Consider the following 21,176-nt stretch of genomic DNA (forward strand, 5'->3'; position numbering starts at 1 on the left):
GAGACTCGACCGCCCATTCAGTATTCTTTTCCACGAGAGGCTAAAAAAACAGAAATGTGCATTACATTTCACGCATTTCTCCATCAGTCCGTTCGCCGCTTCTCAGCGGCGGCCTCCTCGTATAAAAGAAGCTTCTAAATTGAGCCAGGTTGGGAAGCGTATACAGTGCGCTCTATCACCGTCAGGAATGCTGGCCAGGCCGTGGTGCGGCCGTCTGGGTAACAGCGAATGTTGCGCAGGCTGGTGAGTTGAGTCCAAACACAGGCAGGGGCCTCTGCCGACTGGGAGATGCCTGGCTTTCATCACGCGGATTGGGAGACGGCTGCAGGCGTAGTTGACTGCGAGCGCGATGAGTAGGTGGGCAGCGCTGCAGAGAGGGTTCAAGGGGAGTGAGGAAGGTTATTAGGTTTATTCTTTATAAGTCTTCGGTGGGGACATTTGTCATATGACCGGCCACAGAGCGGCGTCCCGGGGAGCGGCTCCAGGTCTGAGGCCACCGCCCTCGGCGCGAGGGAAGACCAAACGTGAAGGAAATGGCCTTTTGGTTTAGTGACAGCAGGCTTAATATAAACATGGACATTTATGTCCTTGTGTGCGCACTGCACAGGGAGCGGATCAAAGGCCACGACGCTGATCCCGAGCCTCGGCCCCCGGTATGTTAAATTCTGCCCTGAAAGGAGGCGGAGGAGGAGGAGGAGGAGGAGGAGGGGGAGGAAGGAGGTTGTTCGAGTGTGAAAAGGACACCGAGGGGGTGTCCTGCCTCCCTCGCGACAATCGGCCCTCTCTCATCTCCTCCTATGGTCCATAATGCATCGCTGCTGGAAAGCATGGCTCCCTCTGGCGCGAGCTCGTGTGAAGTCTCGCCCGGCAGCTGAGGAAAAACAAATAGCTGGCCCTCGGCAGTACAGGGCCTCAGTGTGTTTGGGCTGCGAGGTCGTAGACTTGGGGGAATTAAGTCGCCCTGTGTCTCCGCGATCGACCCCTCGCATTCCTGGATTCGGACGAGCCATGCGGCTCTCGGTAAACACGGGAGGCAGAGCAGAGGGCACCCTTCCTAATTCAACATATATGAAGGGCTTTAGTGCAAAAGTGCTGCGCGGGGCCGGCCAAGACACACAGGAGAATATCTTTCTGGTTTATAAAGTTACTTGGGAACTTTACATCAGAACTTATGATACATAACATAAAAAATGCCCTCAAGTAGCCTGTGGCTTCGGTGCTATTTACACAGTTTGTCACTGATTGAGCATTTAGGGCATTTCACACAGCGAAAAGAGGAAACGGTGATCGTTGACCATGTCGTCTCGACGCTCGCCTCATCCTTCCTTTTCCCCACAAGCCGAACCGCTTTATGCGTCAGTTCCACATCCAAGGGACACCTCAAAGCATTCGACGTCAGTCATCGGGGCGGCTGGTCTGTACACACACACACACACACACACACACACACACACACACACACACACACCCATCGGACTGTGCTTTTTTGCTTTGGCCGGCGTGGCGGAGCCGGTCGAGTAGCTCCTCGTAAGCGAGTCGGGCCAAAGAGCCAGGCAAAATATGAAGGGCAGAGAAAGCTTTTTTCGCCGGCCTCTGCAGCAGCTGCTGCTGCCAACAGCATCATACCCAACACCCCCCCCCCCCCCCCCCCCCCCCCTCCAGCACCCAGTTGGCATCTTTGGTATCCAGAAGCTGTGGTTTTTCCAGTGGAAATGTGATAGGGGCTAAGTCACCAATCTCGGGCCCCCGCTGGAAGAAAGAATGTGTGCAGCCTCACGTACACACCTGGTGTGGCCGCGAGGGGACAGCAGGACGGGGGCCGCGTGCCAGAGAGCCCAGTCAACGTGTGCACAGAGGAGGAGACGCGAAGATTTGTGCGTGTGTGATGATTCCCCTACACAAATCAACGGTATTTCAACGTCAGCCTCATCCATTCACGAAGATCAAGTGTTCAGAGCCTCCGTTAAATCTTGAATGATTAAAAACAGGAAATGGAGGTTAGACAAGCGTGCGTGGGTTTAAGAATATCACTTCCAAGATTTGATCACTGTTGGCCCACATCGTCTCTTCTCTCATTCATCTTTATTTTTCGGTTAGGGGTCAAACACTTCCAGCCCGTAGCTCAGTTCAGTTCTGTGACGAGGTCTGAACCCGGTTCGGAGTTGGTCACAGAGCTGGATCAGCTCTTCCTGTTTTCATTCCTCTTTTTTTTTTTCTTTTCAATCACTGGGGTTTCCACTGTGGCCCAACTTATTCGCCGTGGCGGTCTCGTATAAGTTGCACGATTGGCTAGTCGGGAAATTAAAAATGTGCCAAAAAAAAGTCTTGCAACAAAGATGCATTTATTAGGGGAGACGATTATCTCTCTCATTCACGCAGCCTGTGGCGTCACCGTTTGTCGTGTTTCATGCAGACTAAAGACAGAGAAAGGTCACATTCTCTATTGTGACTCGTGGAAATTCAAGTCATGTGGTGACTCCTTGTTTCCAGCGTCAGCCCCCAGAAAAGAGTCCTTGAAATCCATAGCGTATGTCGTCAGTGTGTGTGTGTGTGTGTGTGTGTGTGTGTTTCAGCTGTCTGACCACCAAGTCCTCCCAGAGTAGCTAACACTGTCGTCTGTGGTGCAGTCAGCAGTTAAAACACATTCCACGGCTTCACACATTTCTTCCTCTTGGTTTTTCTCCGTCTGCACGACTTCCCCCCACCTCACCGCCACTGTCGCAAAAAGCCGCCCATGCTGCAGTATGATGCATGTTCGAGATGGGGATAGAAGGGAGGACCGCAGCTACAAGGGAGGATCTGCCACGGTCGTGCAAAATGAGATGCGTCAGTATCGCTCCGCCGCCTCCCATGACCAACTTATTCAGTGCTGTTGTGTCCCCCCCCCCCCCCCCCTTCGGTACCTTCAGAGCTTCTCTGAAAACTGTATTGGTGCTTCCAGTAGTCACACATTGAAGTCATTAAAGTTTCTCGAATAAAGCCCATGGGGCTTGGCATAGGCTCAGAACTGAGAGACGGGGGGGGGGGGTCTTTTAAGAAGTGAAGGGGAGCACTCTTTGCGGTAAGACTCCGGCAGTTCCTTAACATGTTCTGCGCTTTACTAAATTTTCTCACAGGAATTGAGACTTTTATGACCAATGGGGCGCATGTTGGTGGGAAGATTCCGTCTACGTGTGTGTGTGTGTGTGTGTGTGTGTGTGTGTGTGTGTGTGTGTGTGTGTGTGTGTGTGTGTGTGTGTGTGTGTGTGTGTGTGTGTGTGTGTGTGTGTGTGTGTGTGTGTGTGTGTGTGTGTGTGTGTGTGTGTGTGTGTGTGTGTGAGAGAGAGAGAGAGAGTGTGTGAGTGTGTGTGCACAAGCCCACATTAGTGGCCAACCTCTGGAGCAGATTAAGGGACAGACGCTGGTCAGGTTTCCTCCACGTCAGACCCGTTGCTGGGGGAAACGTTTTCTCCCCGAGGCGCCCGGCCCAGATCAGTCCAAACCCCCTCAACGTCAAATCAGTCCTTCATTGATTGTGAAGTAAAAAAAAAAAACTTCAGCTAATCATCAGTAGATGCTGGAGAACTTTGAAAAAAAGTAACTTCGAGTAACGTAGAACATTCTTCTTCTCTTAAAGGGATTCGACTCCTCGAAAGCAGACATCCCCCCCCCTGACGTTTGTCTCGCTCCCTGTACCGTGTGTGGTGCCGTTTGACCTTTGACACGGTGACCCCTTTTTGTCACTCGGCCCCTTGTGTGCGGCCCCGCAAAAAGAGCAAATTCTCATGTGAGTCGAGGTCTCGGTTCTCGCTCCGCCCAGGCCCAGCGTCACCAGAAGCTCGAACACAAGACTCAAACTGTGGCCCATCGGCTTTAAATTAGCTGTGAATGTCTGAAGAGTGTCCCCCCCCCCCGCCTCCCCCCTTCTCTCCACAAGTGGTGGTTCACTTTCACCCATCCCTCCGGCCATGAGGCGCTCCCAGTCATGTTCTGCATGTGTGTTTGCGTGCTCTTGTAGCCACTTGGCCTCAGTCGCGTTGTGCAGTATTTCGCCACCAGAGGGCAGTGTTACAGTCTGACAGGAATGCTCATATTAGTTTGTCGTCTGCTTTATCTTTAACGACTTGTCATCGCTCGTCCTCACCCTGGAATAGTTTGACCTGACTCCTGCGAACAAACCCATTCAGCGCTCCTCTAACCGACCTCCCCCTCCCCTTCGTTACGACTGCCCCCCTCCCCCCAGTTGAGTTGCTGCGCTGGCCCCTGTCCCCTCTGTCAACCCTCCATCAGGGGAGGATATGAGGGGCTCAGCGCTTGGTGAGAGGCTCCTGTCCCAGGTGGATTCTCAGATTGCCGCCGCCGCCCTTTGATGGTGAAAGGCGAGCCGGGGCCGGGGTCTCAGATGGATCCCCCCGCAGGCACGGCTAGGCACACACACACACACACACACACACACACACACACGACTGGCTCTCGTTAAAAAAAGCAGCACCTTTGTGTTCCCACAGGAGGTGGATGTAATTAACATAGCTTTAGTACTACCTGTGTTTTTTCGGGCCGCGCTTGTTGTCAAGGCGACGTCTGTTTTGGGTTTTGTGTGTGTGTGCGGGAACGGCGGTGAGTCGGTGGGCGGGAGGCTGGACGACGGAGGCAGTGGTCTGCGTGTGTGTGTGTGTGTGAGAACTACAGGGCTGGTGTTCAGTGCTCTACCGTGCTGGACTGATGTAATGCTTGGGTCTGGTCCGGGTCTGTGCTCAGGCTTGGCAGTAGCTGGAGCTGCTATAGAGTCTGTGGTCATTTAACCCCGAGGGCCCCCCGGCTGCTGCCACACCAGGGGCCCACAGTTTTTTTTGTCACGCAGTGACTTTTAGTTTTCAGATCTTTCTTGTAAAACCTGCAATAATGGCTGTAGAAGCCAATTTCCCCTCCGACAACCTTGGTACTGTTTCTTTTTGCTGCGGATTGAACCGCCCGTAGCTTTATTAAATACTGATCTACTCAACAACGGAAAATAGGTGAGGCCTTTGTGCTAAACGTCCCTTTTTTTGCCAAATAGTCGCTATAATCAATGTCAGGAAAAGTTTTGCTGACTCGATTTGTGAAAGAGAGAAACCGCCTGCGTCCCTATTAGCAGATTAATATGAATGCATTATACATATATATATATATATATATATATATATATTCTCACAGCCTGTTTCTCCCTCTCTTCGTGCTTTGCAGGACGTTCTCAAAGAGTGTCAGGAGCAGATTGAGCGCGTGTTGGTGAGCAGCCTGCGCGAGGGGCGGCAGCAGCAGCAGCAGCAGCAGCAGACGCAGAGAGGCCCGAGTGGGAAAGGTCTGGACGAGCTGGACCAGTCGTCCACCCCGACAGACGTCCGTGACGTCAACTTGTGAACCACCAGGGGGCACCGTCGCGTGGGGATTTACAAAAGAAGAAGAAGAAGAAGAAAAGAAAAAAAAAGCATCATGGAAAAAAAAAAAAGAAACCCTCCATTTTCTTAAAAGCAGAAAGAGATAAAAAAAAAAAAAGAACAAAAAATGATAAAAACACAAGCCCTTTAAAAGAAAGAGAACAGTGCTTGCTAGTTTTTCGTTTGGTTTTTTTTTTTGTAGATTTTTTTTTCTGTCCTTCAAGTCAAAAAACACCTGCCCACGAAAATAGGTTGTCTGTGATGTTTTTAAAAAAAGCGACACATTTTGATTCACGATGAAGCTCTGTGGTGCCTTGGATATACAGAAGGGAAAGCCAATCATATTTTGCATTCTGCATTTTGATTGTACAGTATGATCCTTAAATTATACGTCAACCATCGCTTGATAAATGAGGCTGTTACGGCAGAAGTTGTGGAAAAACAATTTACGAAAAAAAATTGCGTACGTGAGAAGATCACAAGCAGGGCTTAATAAGTTTTTTGTTTTCTCTCTCTCTCTCTCTCGGTTTTGTTCTCGTACGAGTATTATCACTTATTACTTTTGTGGCCGGGTGTCGGAGAGAGAGAGAAGGACGCGCCGTTTCGAGCTCCTCGACCAATCGGAAGAGAGGTCCGCCGCGCGTTGCGTTCGAGGACCAGACAAGGCAGAGGAGAGCTGTGAGGACGTTACGCTCAAAGTCGGTGGGGTCCTAATTCCAGGGGGGAGAGAGACGGGATTGTAGTAATTATTAGTAGTATTGGTAATATTATTATTATTAATATTATTATTGGACATATTTTGGAACTGAGTAGTAGAGATCAATAAGCTCCTTTTTTTCAGGCTGCTTGTGTGCGTGTCAGTTTGTAGGTGCAGTGTGCGAACGTGCGTGTGTGTGATTGTACGTCAGTATGCATGCATGGCTGTGTGTGTGTGTGTGTGTGTGTGTGTGTGTGTGTGTGTGTGAATGCTACATGTGATCCTGTATCTATATTAGCAGTGTGCATTCTGCGGCGTGAGGCACTTGCGCTAAAACGTCAAGTAGACTCAACAGTTCTATGTTCAAAGTCTACGCACACTCTGTCCGTCAGTATATAACAGGGCATCTATATGCTATTTCACTGCCGTCGTGCATTAACAGTGTCTCATGGTTCGTTGTTGGCCGACAATAATCTCCATGTGCATGGACTTATAAGTGAGACAGGGAAAGATGGATACACGGGCGAAGGGGGGGACTTCTCACTCTGAGCCCCTTGACTTCCTCATCGGGACTCGGAGGTCACGCGAGGTTTTATTACTGCCGTTCTTGTTCGTGACGTATTACAGATCCTTCGTCCTTATTTTTTTTTTCAGCATTTGTTACGACACGGTGTTTCCTTCGTTTCCGAAAAGGCCGCTTTGAGTCCGGGGGGGGGGGCGTGGTAGCGGAAGACCTCTCGCATGTGCAAGCGTGTCATGGCACCGGAGAGGACAGTGGCTTGAAGAGAGAAATGGAACAGGGTGCGGCACGGAAGCGAATTAGAAAAGACAACAGGGACATTTTGAAAGTCACTGTGGAGCTGTGGAGGCTCAGGACAGGGAGGAACTTTTTTTTAGCGGTGCAGGAAGCATGCTGCTGTGTCGAGGAGACGTGGATGATGTACCAGCCGAGTGGCTGGAAGACGACGACCATGATGATGATGATGATGATGATGATGATGATGATGAACAAAAAGACGCCCCCAAAACGTTGATATCTGCTTAATCGACGTTTCAGATTCTCGTGAAACGATGTCGTCCACGACGACGCGGCCGAGCGAAGCGAAATTATTATATTTTTTTTGCTCTAGGTTTCCATTTACACCGAAAATGAAATGAGGAACGAAGACTGTACACTGCCAGATCATGCGAAGGGGGTGAATGCGAGGGACATACAGGACGGTTGTATGTGACCGTCGACGCGTCTCGAGTCCCACACAGGGTTGTTGTCAGCTCCCCCATATGATTTCAATGGCAAAGCACTTTGAGAACATGCTCCCCAGGAGATAAAGTAAAAAATGAAATGTGTCGGGTGGTGATTGGAGGTGAATGAGAGGTGAAATTATTATTATTTTATTTTTTTTTCTTCTATTCCTTGTTAGCTTTGGTTTACTTTGTAGGGCTGGTTTCCCAATCATCAGACATGCCCCTTGTCAAGCAGCAAGTGTCCAATTTAAAAATGGCTTTTTCCACAAGTTACGACGAGAGGACATTCCGATCATGAAACATTCCTACCCATGAAGCCGAGTGCGAGTTGACGGGGGAAGTCTGACCGTTGCGGAGAATTTGAACAAATAAAAAAATAAAAAAATGCCAACATGAATTTCAAACATGCCACCACACACACACACACACACACACACACACACACACACACACACACACACACACACACACGCACACGTGTGCGCAGAGTTCAGAGGTCCGTGGGTTCTGTTTGATTTTTTTTCTTTTCTTTCTACTTTCTGTCAAGAAATGAAATATTTGTTTTTTACTTGAATTTTTTCTCTTTTTTTTTTTTTATAATTTATCTGTAACACAGCCACAGATAGTCACACGGGCGGCGATGAGCTTACAGGAAGGGGGGGGGGGGCGTGGTTGTAACATCTGATATTTGCACATGTTCTTCAAGAGGGCAATGAGGTTTGCATTTTTTCTTTTTTCCTTTTAAGACGGAGCGGAGCCGTTGCTCTTGAACCACCTTAACTGATGCGTGTCGCAGTGGTTGGTCAGTTATAGTCTGTTTGTTTTTTTTGTTTGATTTTTGATTCTTTTTTTTTTAAATGGTGCTGGCCTTTGTAGTTCAGGCTGATCGTCCGTCAGTGAACACATCTGCCCCCTTGTGAGCTTTGCTGCTTCAAATCATTAGCGAGGGGGTTCGTCAGCCGGACAGACATCAGCTCAAAACAAGAGACAGATTTGATTCAGTTTTTTCCAATTTCCTTTTTTGGTGTTTTGGTTGCCACAGTAAGGTGTCTTTGACTTAATGCTTGAGTTTTGTTTTGTTTGTTTTCTCATGAACGGTGACTTTGCTGAGTATGTGTTTGTCAGACTGAAGAAAAAATGTGGGGATCTATTGTTTTCTTCCGCGATGTTTTTATCAGTAAAACTGGGCAATTTGATGACACGTTTGCCAAAACATCCCTCGTATGAATATTTGATACGACCCCCCCTTCATTTTTTCTGCCTGATGTTTGTCTGATGTAAGCTCTCTCCCAAACTTAAATGGTTGTGATTTTTTTCTTTTTCTTTCCTGCAATCGATTTGTTGCATGTGTTATATATATTGAGACCACCTTTACAATTTGTGTTTGATATATTTTATGGGGTGACCAGACCCGCAAAAGGGTTTTTCTAAGAATTTTTAGAGATACTGTATTCCAAAGTGAAGAGAGGACCGAGGAGGAGGAGGAGGAGGAGGTGTGAAGACATCAAGAAAAAAGTGTCAATATTTTTATTGAGTTATTGTTGTCTTTTTGCGCTGCTAAAAGCTATGAATTTGTTTCATTTATACAAAAAAAAATAACATTACCTAGTTGTGATGTGTCACTTGAGTGTGCTGCTATTTTATAAACATTTGTATTATAATATAATTATTTTACTGCTTAAGAGATACATTCAGAAAAAAACGAAGTAGATGGTGATAGAAGAACATGAAATGAGTACTCGACTGGAAATGTTCTTTGTACAGTTTGACAGTTTGCTTAGATAGCATGTCTCCCTTCCCCCCTCCCCCCACCCTTTTTTTTTTTTAAATCTATTTTTGCTCTCCTTCTTCAGTCACATTCTACATCAGTGGTATTTTCCTATACCTCAGGATTACTGGACAAAAAATAACATTCACAAATCCATCACCTTTACCTCTGCAGTTAGGGAGCCTGGAACGGAGGAGGAAGAAAATACAGTTGGGGGGTGGGGGGGGACAAAGCAACTACAAATTATCATTTTTGTGGATGAATCCCACTGTTTTAGTGGGGAAACAACTTGTTCAGGACGATGGGAAACAGGAAGCAGTGCAAGGCTTCCGCTTGGACTAAACCTATATTGGAGGGGGGCACAACAACAACATGGCAACATTTTTCTTGTTTGTTTTTTTTAATACCGTAGACAGTTCAAGCATGTTCCCCTCTGCTCATGCCGGTGCTACATCTGCGTTGTTGTGTGCGAGAGAGAGAGAGAGAGAGAGAGAGGGGGGAACAGCATTCCTATATATGACGGCCAAAGTACAGTTGTTGCTTTATACGACCACAATCGCTCTGAATGTCAGTAAGCATGGATTCCTTCCGCTGAAACAAACAAACAAAAAAAGATGATGTGTTTTTGGTCTGAATTAATGTGTGTGTGTGCGCCATTGTAACTGCCACAAAAAAAAAAGAATGGGTTGAGCTACGCCTGTCATGTCCGACCCATAAATATTCTGATATCTGGAAGTTTCAATGGTGCAGATTTCCCTTTGAGTTGCCTTCCCCCTCCACTATAACTCATATCATGTACCTCAAATGTCTGTTGCACAACCTCTGGTCAATAAACGTCTGCTTTAAAGGGTGTGACACCACATCAGCTCACTATTTCCCACGCCTGTGGTCCTTTTCGCCTGCGCACATTTCTATTGTTTTCATGGTCAGTAGATTAGTGTGTGTGTGTGTGTGTGTGTGTGTGTGTGTGTGTGTGTGTGTGTGTGTGTGTGTGTGTGTGTGTGTGTGTGTGTGTGTGTGTGTGTGTGTGTGTGTGTGTGTGTGTGTGTGTGTGTGTGTGTGTGTGTGTGTGTGTGTGTGTGTGTGTGTGTGGCGCGGCGCGATGATAAACTGTGGATAAGGAAGACCAGCTATAAACAGTCTCTGCCAATGTGCTCCAGAATAGATGGGATGTATTTATATTTCGAGTCTGTCCAATAAATCTGCCACAAGGAAATTTAGTTCTCACCAAAAAAAAGGGACTCTCCATCACTGGCCACAGAGAAATGAAAATATGATGGGGAATTTATGGATGAGTAATTAAATCCATAGAGATGACTTTCTGCAGATTTCATTGATTCAGGTATTTAAATTGTTTGGCTGTAGTGATTATAGTCTGCATTGTGACATAGGAGGGTCGGGATTCAGCGTATAATTTTCACACATAGAATTACATATACACAAACGTATTCTTATGTTTTAATGTGTCTTAACCAGAGAAAAAGGTCTGGAGACCAAATGTAGCCTGAGGATTTGTGACAAGGTAAAAACATGCGCCGCCTGGTGGTGACAACCTAAAAATACACTCTGAAAATATTATCGATAACGAATAATCAAACATATGAAATCGTTATAGGAAACCGTTGAGTCAAAAGTTTGCGTATTTTGGTAAAATTATTATCATCATTATTATTATTATTATCTTGCTTTTTCAAGTGCGTACATAAACACAGATAAAATATATGGATATATACACTATGATACGCGACATCTATATTGGCACTTATGTTTTTGTTGACAAAGGTTTTCTGCTATGAATAACTAATTTAAAAAAAAGAAAATTTCGAAAATTGTGTCAAGGTGTTTAAAGAATAGAAAATGCGCCAATGAAATGTATTGATGAAATATATTGAAACAATAAAGTATAAGGGGAAAATTAACCCAAACTTCCTCTGTTGGAAAAAAGTCTTTAAAATTTTAGAGATTAAATAGAATAGTCATTAAACTTAGTATGATGAAATTATGTATGTCTTTCTCCCCTTACTCATTTTTTAAAACAATAAATAAAAACAGAATAAAAACAAAAACACAAAGTCAGTGGCAGCAGTTTTCCAAATAAAGTGAGATAAAAAGTTCTAAAAGTTCTGTTCATAGAAAAAGAAAATGTTTTTAAACGTGATGTAAATTAATACACTTTCCATATCCTGGTTTGTAATTAACCTGTGAATCGATCACAGGTGCGTCGAGTGGTCAAAACGTTACTCAGCCAATCAGAGGAGAGGCGGAAGTGCCCCGCCCTCAGGAGGAGTGCAGGTAGGCGCGAGCTCAGCGGATGATATCAGAGGGAACAACCCCCCTTTATGATTTAATGAATATCATTATTATAATAATATACAACAGTGAACTGGCGGAGGAGTGGTCCACGTGTCTGTGCGTCGACGGGGCTTCCTCTCCGGTGACCTTCTGTCTGTCCGGTTCACGGTCTCCAGGGCAGAGTTATTTTAAACCACCGGACAGATGATACCGTGTGTGTCGGTAACCGACTGACCATGGCGGCGCTAAGGTTCGGTTTAACCCTGGTCCGACAGTAAGTTCATTTAACAGTGATATGTGATATGTTGTGATAAATGTCCATGTCTCTCTGTTGTCACCCGACTGTGTTTGGATAAAGTAAGAACAAATCGATTTATGTCGCCCGTTGCCATTTAAACTCCAGTTCTGTGATATGTCTGTGGTCTGCAACCACGTGTGTAGTTGTTGTCAGACAGACTCTTTGTGTTCCACGGAGCCCGATTCCGTTCTTGACTGTCACACTGTTAATAATAAAGAACAGTTTCATAAGACCTCCCCGTGCAGTTCACGGCCACTCGGTACTTTCGAGCTTTGTCCACTCTGTGGATGCTGCAGTGCCTCATAATGACCACCAGAGGGATGAGTGGATGAATGGATGAATGACCAAGTCCATGATAAGGATGAATATGTATTCCCAGTAGGTCATCTGGTCAAATCTGTCAAAACAAACCTTTCATACGATATGATGATAGTTATTATTTTGTTATAATTTATTTTTGAAGCTATAAGATCAAATGTTAGTCTTTGTTTTTGCCACTATGAAGGCTCAATCAAGCATCATGTTGTGTATTAAAAAGGTAAATTATTATTATTACGAGACAATGTAGGCAGTGGTTGACTGTGCAGATTCATTTATTGAGTCAGTGGACAGAATGTTAGTCATATTGATTGAAGCGTCTGCAACCATTTTAAAAGTCAATGGTAGTTTAGTTAGTAAGTTGTTTAACAAGCAGAAATAGCTTTCTGCTTTTCTATGTAAAATATTTAGATTTAATTTTTTATTAACTTATGTTTATTCATGTTTTTTTGGACAGAAAATCAAGCAGTTACAAGACAATTAGCTTTTGGCTGTAGTGAACTGAAAAAGGGCTTTTTTTCACAATTTTCTGATGTTAATCATTATAAAAACATTACACGGCCACTGTCAAACAGACAAGGAGCTTATGTAACATAATATTTTGCTGACATCAGGACAGCAGGAACCCTTCAAACTCTCCGTCGCAGACTGAAAACTCACCTGCTGACTAACAAACCTTAGTCCACGAATCATTAAAACAGAAGATTTACTTATAGTAAGTCGCTTTGGACAAAAGCATCAGCAAAATTAATGTTATGTAAAGTATTTGCTATAACTTGAAACATATAGACTTTATGCCAGAAATTTTCCCTCCAAGTTACAAGAGCCAGGTTTGCAACTTTACATCCTAGTGTATATACAGAATGAAAATAGGTATGACTTCAATTGTATGAATTAACAGTAGATTCTTTGAGCTTCTTGAACTAGACTGGTGATGATATTAGTTTATAATTATGTATTTCCTGCAGTGGGGAGACGCATTACAACAAAGAAGGACTTCTACAAGGTACAGTTTGATCCAGATTAATATCTGTTTATTATATATATTATATATGTAATTATTCTCTCTCTCCTTTGCTGCATCTCACCCTCACCTCCCCTCTCCCTCCTCCCAGGTCAGACTATAGACGCTCCCCTCTCGGAGACCGGGCTGCAGCAGGCGGAGGCTGCGGGCCGCTACCTGAAGGACGTCACGTTCAGCAACGTGTTTGTCAGCGATATGCTGCGAGCCCAGCAGGTACAGCAACGTGCTGCACATTTCATTTAATGCCCGTATGATTACAGGTGGTGGTAATTGCCCTCCTCCTCTTTTCTTTTTCTTCCAGACGGCTGAAACGATCGTGAAACACAACAGCAGTTGTTCTGGTCTAGAAATATCACGGGACCCTTTGCTCAAAGAAAGAGTGAGTGGCACTTCTTCTGCGCGACGTTTATAAGTGTCATAGATTATATTTGTTTTTCTCTTATATTATCTTGTATTTTTTCTTATAACGCATAGTCTGAGTTATCCAGGTGATGGTTTGTTGTTGTTGTCGGGTTTTTTTCAGAGCTTTGGAGTAGCAGAGGGTGGACGAGTGACGGATTTCAAAGAGATGGCCAAGGCTGCCGGTCAGACGCTGCCGGGCTTCACTCCTCCGAAGGGGGAGACGCAGGAGCAGGTGAGACTGTGGGCGGCAGCTCTGAAAGTTTGGAGTGAAAGTCTGTCCTCTTTAATATCTGTGGAACCCCTCTGCACACGGTACTAACAGCACTGAACTCGTGTGCATGCTGATATATTTATTTTTGTGCTAATATCAATAACCCCACGCTGGAAACTACAGCATGACTGAATTTGAAATGCTGCATCTTCGCAGGAAGATTAAAGGCAAATCACACAAGCAACTATAGCAGCCACCAGTCGTTTAGAGTTTTCTGTTGGTCGTCATTTTCTTCTTCTAGTGGTCATAAAAATATATCTTGTAGCATCAATACTGGCAGATGAGTATTACTCATGATCAGTCATCCTGCGTCACGTCAACAACCGCACATCATCACCTCTTTTACTGTAAGAGTCTGTCGTCCCTCAGCTCATTATTGGCATTTACAGTAAAAGAGCGAAAGAAGTGAATCTATTACAGATGAATCATTGTAATGAATTATTCGTGGTGCAGTGGTTATTACTGTTGTCGCAAAGCAAGGAGGTTCTTGGTTTGAACTGACCGGCCAGCAGGGGTCTGTTGTTTGATTATACGGCATACGGAACCAAAACTATTTTTACAGCCGCGCACCGATTATGGGTATAAAATTATTACCTGACGCTCAAGAACATCTTTAAATTTTGGGTATACGGACTAAGATCATCTTATCATTCAAGGTTATGAAACAATTCAACCTTTAGGACTCCAGACCATCCAGTCATTCAAGTAACCTCAGAGCCCTGATGCAATGCTCACATGGTGCCAGTAGGTGGCAGAAGACGCCCGTCGCCTCAGTCGACCACTGTCTCTCTGCCAGGATGTAACGTGCTATGTCACGGCCTCTTTGCATCCAGCTTCGTGTTTCTTATGTATCAACTGCCTGAGCGCTTGGTGTGAATCAGGTTGGGGGGTTGTGGTCAAAGTACATGTCCCTCTTCTACTGTCAAACAACTGCAGAGTGTTCTTCACGGCCTCTGATTTTAAAAAGGTCAACGCTTAGCTTTGTGTTATTTCTGTTAGAGGCTGTGTGGGAGGACACGATGAGGGAGGGGGGGTGTTCTATTTCTATGATACCTCATCAGGCTTCATCTATTAGATCTTGGCTTGGACGTTAACTCCGGTCCAGTCCAGTACGTGACGAGCACATGCTGGTGATGATGATGAGGATGTAGATGATGAGGCAGATATACAAAGATAGATTTGACGTGAGCACCAAGCGCCCCCCCCCAATCCGCTGCAGGCAGACGCCTCCCGCCCCAAACAAGTTACAGGTTGTTGCATCAGGATGAAACTGGAGTTGGAGTTGCGTGTGTTTTTGACCGGAACACGTCGTGTTGTTTTGATTTAACTGACCTCTAACTTTTTGTTGCACGTGATCATGTTTCTGTGACGTACGTTGTGCCGAGTGAAAACAAAAAGTCTCATAACAAAGACGTTTGCTCTGCTCAGGTGAAGGAGCGGGTCAGAGAGTTCGTGGAGAAAATGCTCCAGCGAATGGGGGACGAGCACTGGCATCACAGCGGGGAGGACGAAGCGTGGTCGCCCGCTGTGGAGGGGAAGCCGGACGACGGGCTCAGGGGCGTTCCCGTCCACGCGTTGGTCATCACCCACGGAGCCTACATGCGCGAGGCCGTGCATTACATTGTGGACGAGTTGCACTGTCCTTTGCCCGTGGGCTCCGACAGAGCACACGTGTTCTCTTTGAGTCCAAACACGGGTATGTGTCGGTTCATACTCACCGTGAGAAAACGGTTAGACGACCGCTTCGAGTTGTCGGGGATCCGCTGCGTGTTCGTCCACAGGGGAGAACATGTGAGACAGTAGAGAGGACAGAGGAAGGAAGGAAGGAAGGAAGATGGTTGTGTAGGACGCGTAGGAGAAGGTGAGGGGAGAAAGTTGGAAATAGAACCTGCTGAGACTGTTACTGAAAAATGACTATGTTGACAATTATTTTAAATCCATTACTTTAGGGCTGGGCTGCACGGTGGCGTAGTGGTTAGCGCTGTCACCTCACAGCAAGAAGGTTCTGGGTTCGAGTCCCGGTTCAAACCAACCAGGGCATTTCAGTGTGGAGTTTGCATGTTCTCCCCGTGTATGCGTGGGTTCTCTCCGGGTTCTTCCTCCCACAGTCCAGAGACATGCAGAATGGGGTTAGGTCCATTGAAGACTCTTAAATTGACCGTAGATGTGAATGGTTGTCCGTCTCTGTATGTGGCCCTGTGATAGGCTGGCGAACCCCGCCTCTCGCCCAATGTCAGCTGGGATTTGCTCCAGCCCCCCCGCGACCCTTAAGTGGATTTAGTGGTAGACGATAGTTCAGGGCTACAACTGCGACGATTATTTTCATAATCGATGAATCTGTTGATTATTTTCTCGATTAATCGATTAGTTGTTTGGTCCATAAAATGTTGTTAAATTGTGAAAAAACACAGATATAATGTAAATATATAATGTTTTGGCAACACACCAAATACTGTCACAGAGGAGCAAAAAACCCCAGAAAATATTCACATTTAATCCTTTTTTCCATAAAAACTACTTGAACCGATTAATCAATTAGCAAATAGTTGGAGATTCATTTAGTAATCGATTACTAATCGATTAACAGTTGCGGCTCTAGATTAGATTTAATTTAGATCCAAGCCAGCGTACAGTTCACTCACGTTTTGAAATCAATACAGTTGTTGTTCTTCGACAAGGAAAAGCATTATGAAAACATTGATTAATGTAATTCAGGATTCTTTATTCCCCTACATATGCAGTGTAAGGTAAAGAGAATGCATTTTTATTATTTTATAAGATAAAATAATCCTTTATTAGTTCCACCATGGGGACATTTGCAGTGGTACAGCAGCAAGTCCAAATGGAAACATCAGTAATAAAGAAGTAAACAATATATAAAACAGTATTAAAAACACAGTGACAGAATATTTTCTTTATATTCAGGATTTGAAAACTTCACCTTCTTCAACCTTGGATATATATTTAGTCTTGCAGGACGATGTCATCATCACTTTGTTGCGGCCTGGTTGTTCATTGTGGTAAACGCCGGAAGCTTTGTGCTCTAATGACTCCGTGTGTTTCTATATTTATCCTCCCGGAGTTCGTGGATTTAACGTAGGAAAACTGCGTCGGTGTTGACTCTGTGGAAAATCAGTGACTTTTTAATTGACACTTGGAGGAGGACAAGCACATGACAAGACCTCGTGAACTGTGGCATGTGTGCAGCGTTTCTCTACTGCAGTGTAAAGTGGAAGAACATTCATACTGTACGTTCGAGAGAATTAAATGTAGGAATGCTGTCAGACTTGAGCGATGTTGAATCAGGAGTAGCTGTTTCTGTCATAGTGTTAACTGTGCGGCCAGCAAGAGAAACACTCATTTTTAATTTAACTTCTTAAAATTCATAAAAAATGGCACATTTGTTCTTCTTTGTTCTGTAAAATTTCAGTCGGCACGCTTCTTCATTTACTGTAGATTCTACAACTAAAAGAAAAGAAATGCTTTACTTAACTTGGACAATATTTGTCCAGGTCTAGTGTTTACCACTTACATAACTATCAGGTTGGTCTGAATATTGATCGTTTGCTTGTGCGGCGTTTTCGTCAGAGGACAGTTGGTCGGTGGGAAAAAAAGAAGCCTGTGCAGCTTATGATTTATTGTCCCAGTACGATGTGTGTTGAGTTCTCATAACGACTGTGGCCGTGAGCGTTTCAAAGACTTGTGTTACATATGATAACATAGGTCAGAGGAGAGGAGGTGACAAAAGACTCGCATTCATCCAGTTTTATTTTTCCTTTTAATGTCCAATGATTTGCGCCAAAAGGAAGTTAAATTTTTTGGGCGATCTGGTGATTTAACAAAAGAAAAGAAAAAAGGTGCATGTAGTTGCCGTGTAGCGGTGGGACAAATGAGTGCAATGTGTTTGTGTCATACTGTCTTCATGCAGATGTTCCAGAGCAAGGGCAAAAATAAAAATAGGCAGACAAATCCACAGAATAGTAACCATTTATTTGACCATATCAGGGGAAAAAAACACACAACATGAAATATATAAATAATATAACAGTAGACCAGGAAGCATTGAACACATTTCAATAAATAAAAACTTTTTTATTGCTGTTGAGGTTATTGGTGTCCGGCACCTGAAATAATTGGACCCTGTAAATTAGTGGCTGCAAATAGCAGTTTGTTTTGTTTCTTCCCAGCAACAACAGTATGCACTGGTTGATTTTTTTGTTTTGTTTCTGTTTTCCATCAGATTTATGTATAAATATTCAGAGATACTTAAAGATTATGCATTTTTTTTTTATAACATACGCAAAATAAACATTGCCACATCTGATCCAGGGTTTAAAATTTAACCGACGACAGAGGTTAAAGGACTGGGGTTAAAGGACAGAGGTTAAAGGACGGCAGGACGCTCGACCCAACGCTCCTCAGTGCGTCGAGCGTTGCCCAACTTCACCGTCCGTCTGCTGTTCAAACAGAAGCTCGGTGATGTAAGAGGGTTTACGAGTACGTTACCTAGTGTAATAGTTCCATATAGTGACAAATTCTGAAGAAAAGAAAAAGATATATAATGATTTTTAAAAATGCTTTTCTTTTCTCCGACGTTGTAAAATATTTAATTTGACCTAAAAAGGAAAAAAACAGCCTTTTACAGGTCCGTTGACGTTCTGCTGCCCACACATGACGAGGTATCTACAGGTACCGACGTCCATCATGCAAACATACAATGAGTTGTCAGAACAAACAAAAACGAGCACCCCCTCCTGATTGATTCATTTAATAAACCCAAGTTCAGCATCTTAGTCTTGTTCTGCCCGGTCTGCGATGTTAGTCTTGACAGGACTGACGGGCCCGTTGGGTTGTAAGACCCTCAGCGGGTCGTCGCAGGAGGTGATGGTCTCTTTGGACACGGCACCGGCCTGGTCCTGCTCGGGCTGCCCCGGAGACGCGGCGTCCTTTTGATCTTTGGCAGCGCCTGAGGGGTGCGAGTGCGTTCTCAACGGGTCGGAGGGGTTCACCTCGTCGCTCCTCCTCTGTCTCCTCGCCGAGGGACCCAGGACCCTCTCCCTCGGCGCCGCGGGGGGGCGTCCGGGCCGCTCCCGGTGCCGCTCGGCTCCCTCCAGTTTGAGCAGCTCGCCCCCGCTCGCAGAGTAAAACACGTCGTGGTGGTTCGCCACATCTACCCAGACGCGCTGGAAGAGGCACTCGCCTTTGTCCCTTTGCCTCTGTTCGGAAGAACAAAGCAGACAAATGCAAAATTCTGTTTTCTCCTCGAGGCATTTCTTGACTTCATTCAAATTTTCTATATTTAAAAACAAAAAACAAATACTCACTGACATGTACAGCTCTCCCTTGAAGTCCATGCAGAGGAACCGCTTTCTTCTCAAATCAAATATTGACACAAAGACGCTTGTGTCTGTTCTTACTGGCAAAACAACTGCAAGAAAACAGGTCCAAACATCACACTGTCAGTTATTAAAGAAAAAACGGATATCTATTTCAAATACTCTACATTTAAAATCATTTAAAAAAGTTTCAACTTGCACATTTCCGGCTGCCAGAAATCTTGATCATTTGTGTACATGACATGCAAAATGTGCTTTGGACACAATTACATACCATTGAAAATACATTAAACTTAAATCTCCATGTTCAAATAAATGATTTGGCCTTTTGGGAAAACATGATATTGCACTGAGAAACATAAATTAACTAAACTGCACAAAAGTCAATTCATGTAGTTTTAAACAGACTTTCCAATCTTCTGACATTAATGAAACATTTCCTTTTTATTAAAGAATTACCTAGAAAGTGCCTGTGAACGCCTCCTTTCATTGATCCACTCGGTTCCAAGTTAAATCGCCCCGTACCGGCGGGTGTATCCGCGCGTCGCCCCGCGTGGGAGCCGCTCCGCCGAGGGTCCGGTGGTCGCTCTGGGTCCCGGGGCCTCGGTCTACAATCCACCAGCACAGACACATGTACGGCAGCGAGAAGGAGTGAGAAGAAAGCTGGTCGCATGGTCAATGGGGAGGGGGGAAGGATGCTGTGCTCTCGTTACCCTTCACTCCAGCGGCTTAAATGTCCAGGAGAGTGTGTGTGTGTGTGTGTGTGTGTGTGTGTGTGTGTGTGTGTGTGTGTGTGTGTGTGTGTGTGTGTGTGTGTGTGTGTGTGTGTGTGTGTGTGTGTGTGTGTGTGTGTGTGTGTGTGTGTGTGTGTGTGAGAGATAATGGATGAGGAGAAAGTCCAACCGGTCTATTTAAGCTCGGGGTCAATAAACTGGCTAACTCATTTACCGAAATGACTCCGAGCCGGCCTGTTAATCCGTGGTTAAGGGTTGCTTGGAATTCTCGTGGGGTTGCTTGGAATTCTCCCAGGGTCAAACCGGTAAGATCATTTCATCAGTATAATAGTTGACTAACATCGCAACTAATGTTCTTTTTTAAATCTCCATTAATCTGTCGATTTATTTTCTCGATTAATCGATTAGTTGTTTGGTCCATAAAATGTCATGAGAATATGGTTTTGAACCTTCAGGCCACAGACCGTCATGCTGAGCCGTTCGAGTTATGAATATGTAATGAAGAACTGATTCTGATGTGTCACCGTTTGCTGACTGGAATCCAAGGGGTATGACTCACACCTTTATTAATTAACTTATTAATTAACTTCTGCAGACTCCCACTTCCCCTCACTTGTATTCAAACCCTGCGACTTGTATCTGCCTCAAAAACTTAGTGACCTCATTCTTGGAGAGAATTCCCTTAACAATTGTTTTTATTTTTTTATTTTGGCTCCCTGACATTCAGAGATGCAGAACAACAATATTTACTAAATGGATTCAAATGTTTTCATAAACTATTCATGGCACATTTCCTGAGAAGTTGCGAGGGCAACTTGTGATGACTTACATTTACAGTCTGAGGCTTACCAACCTAAGTACAGTGAATATTAATGAACAGAGGCATCACTAGAAATGTGGGGCCCCCTGGAAGAATATTGCACTATAGAGAACTGTTGAGTAGGCAATGACAATATCATACTTATTGATCAAGATGACAAACTGTAACTGTAATGTATACCCCAAAAAAAGTATCCTATCATTTTTGCTATTTCCAATATTATGTCTTTAAAAAAATACTTTCCTGGAGAGAATTATTATTATCATTATCTTTATTTATTTGAATGCTTCACAAGGATAAAACATGATTCAATTCAACACAATCAAATTGTATAGCGCCAAAAACGTTACGTACGCTATCTCAAGATCAAATGAACTGATTCGTTTGAATGATGTATGTATTTCTGAAAACCTTTGAAAAGTTTTACATCTTTGTGTTAGTTCATCTGACCCACTGTGCACAGACTAATATTCTATATATTTATATATTATTCTATGTAATTATTGGAATTGAACCAATTGATCACTATCTCTAATTACTTCCTGTGACCCATGGAATTATCTGCAGGATTTTTATTA

General features: G+C 44.5%; 3 protein-coding genes across 4 annotated transcripts in view; 2 read left to right on the forward strand and 1 right to left on the reverse strand.

Moving 5' to 3' along the window:
• ccnd2a (cyclin D2, a) overlaps positions 1–9,976 on the forward strand; it is a 149,939-nt gene extending 139,963 nt beyond the window's left edge. For both annotated transcript variants that reach the window (XM_035643281.2, XM_047333177.1), the window contains one exon: positions 5,203–9,976. In XM_035643281.2, the coding sequence (XP_035499174.2) occupies positions 5,203–5,376 (174 nt within the window). In that variant the 3' untranslated portion in view covers positions 5,377–9,976. The remainder of the gene's footprint in view (positions 1–5,202) is intronic.
• Positions 9,977–10,099: 123 nt separating this feature from the next.
• Positions 10,100–16,141, forward strand: tigara (TP53 induced glycolysis regulatory phosphatase a). Its single transcript, XM_035643282.2, has 6 exons — positions 10,100–11,669; positions 12,980–13,017; positions 13,127–13,248; positions 13,337–13,414; positions 13,559–13,669; positions 15,137–16,141. The coding sequence occupies exons 1-6, from the start codon at positions 11,632–11,634 to the stop codon at positions 15,509–15,511; spliced, it is 762 nt and encodes a 253-aa protein (XP_035499175.1). The 5' UTR covers positions 10,100–11,631; the 3' UTR covers positions 15,512–16,141.
• Positions 16,142–17,683: 1,542 nt separating this feature from the next.
• On the reverse strand, positions 17,684–19,832 carry LOC118315748 (fibroblast growth factor 23-like). The gene is made up of 3 exons (XM_035643283.2): positions 19,504–19,832; positions 19,033–19,136; positions 17,684–18,924 (listed from the first exon to the last, which is right to left on the reverse strand). The coding sequence occupies exons 1-3, from the start codon at positions 19,715–19,717 to the stop codon at positions 18,499–18,501; spliced, it is 744 nt and encodes a 247-aa protein (XP_035499176.2). The 5' UTR covers positions 19,718–19,832; the 3' UTR covers positions 17,684–18,498.
• Positions 19,833–21,176: the final 1,344 nt, after the last annotated feature.

The sequence above is a fragment of the Scophthalmus maximus genome, chromosome 7 (assembly GCF_022379125.1).
Source record: "Scophthalmus maximus strain ysfricsl-2021 chromosome 7, ASM2237912v1, whole genome shotgun sequence".
Lineage (NCBI taxonomy): Eukaryota > Metazoa > Chordata > Actinopteri > Pleuronectiformes > Scophthalmidae > Scophthalmus > Scophthalmus maximus.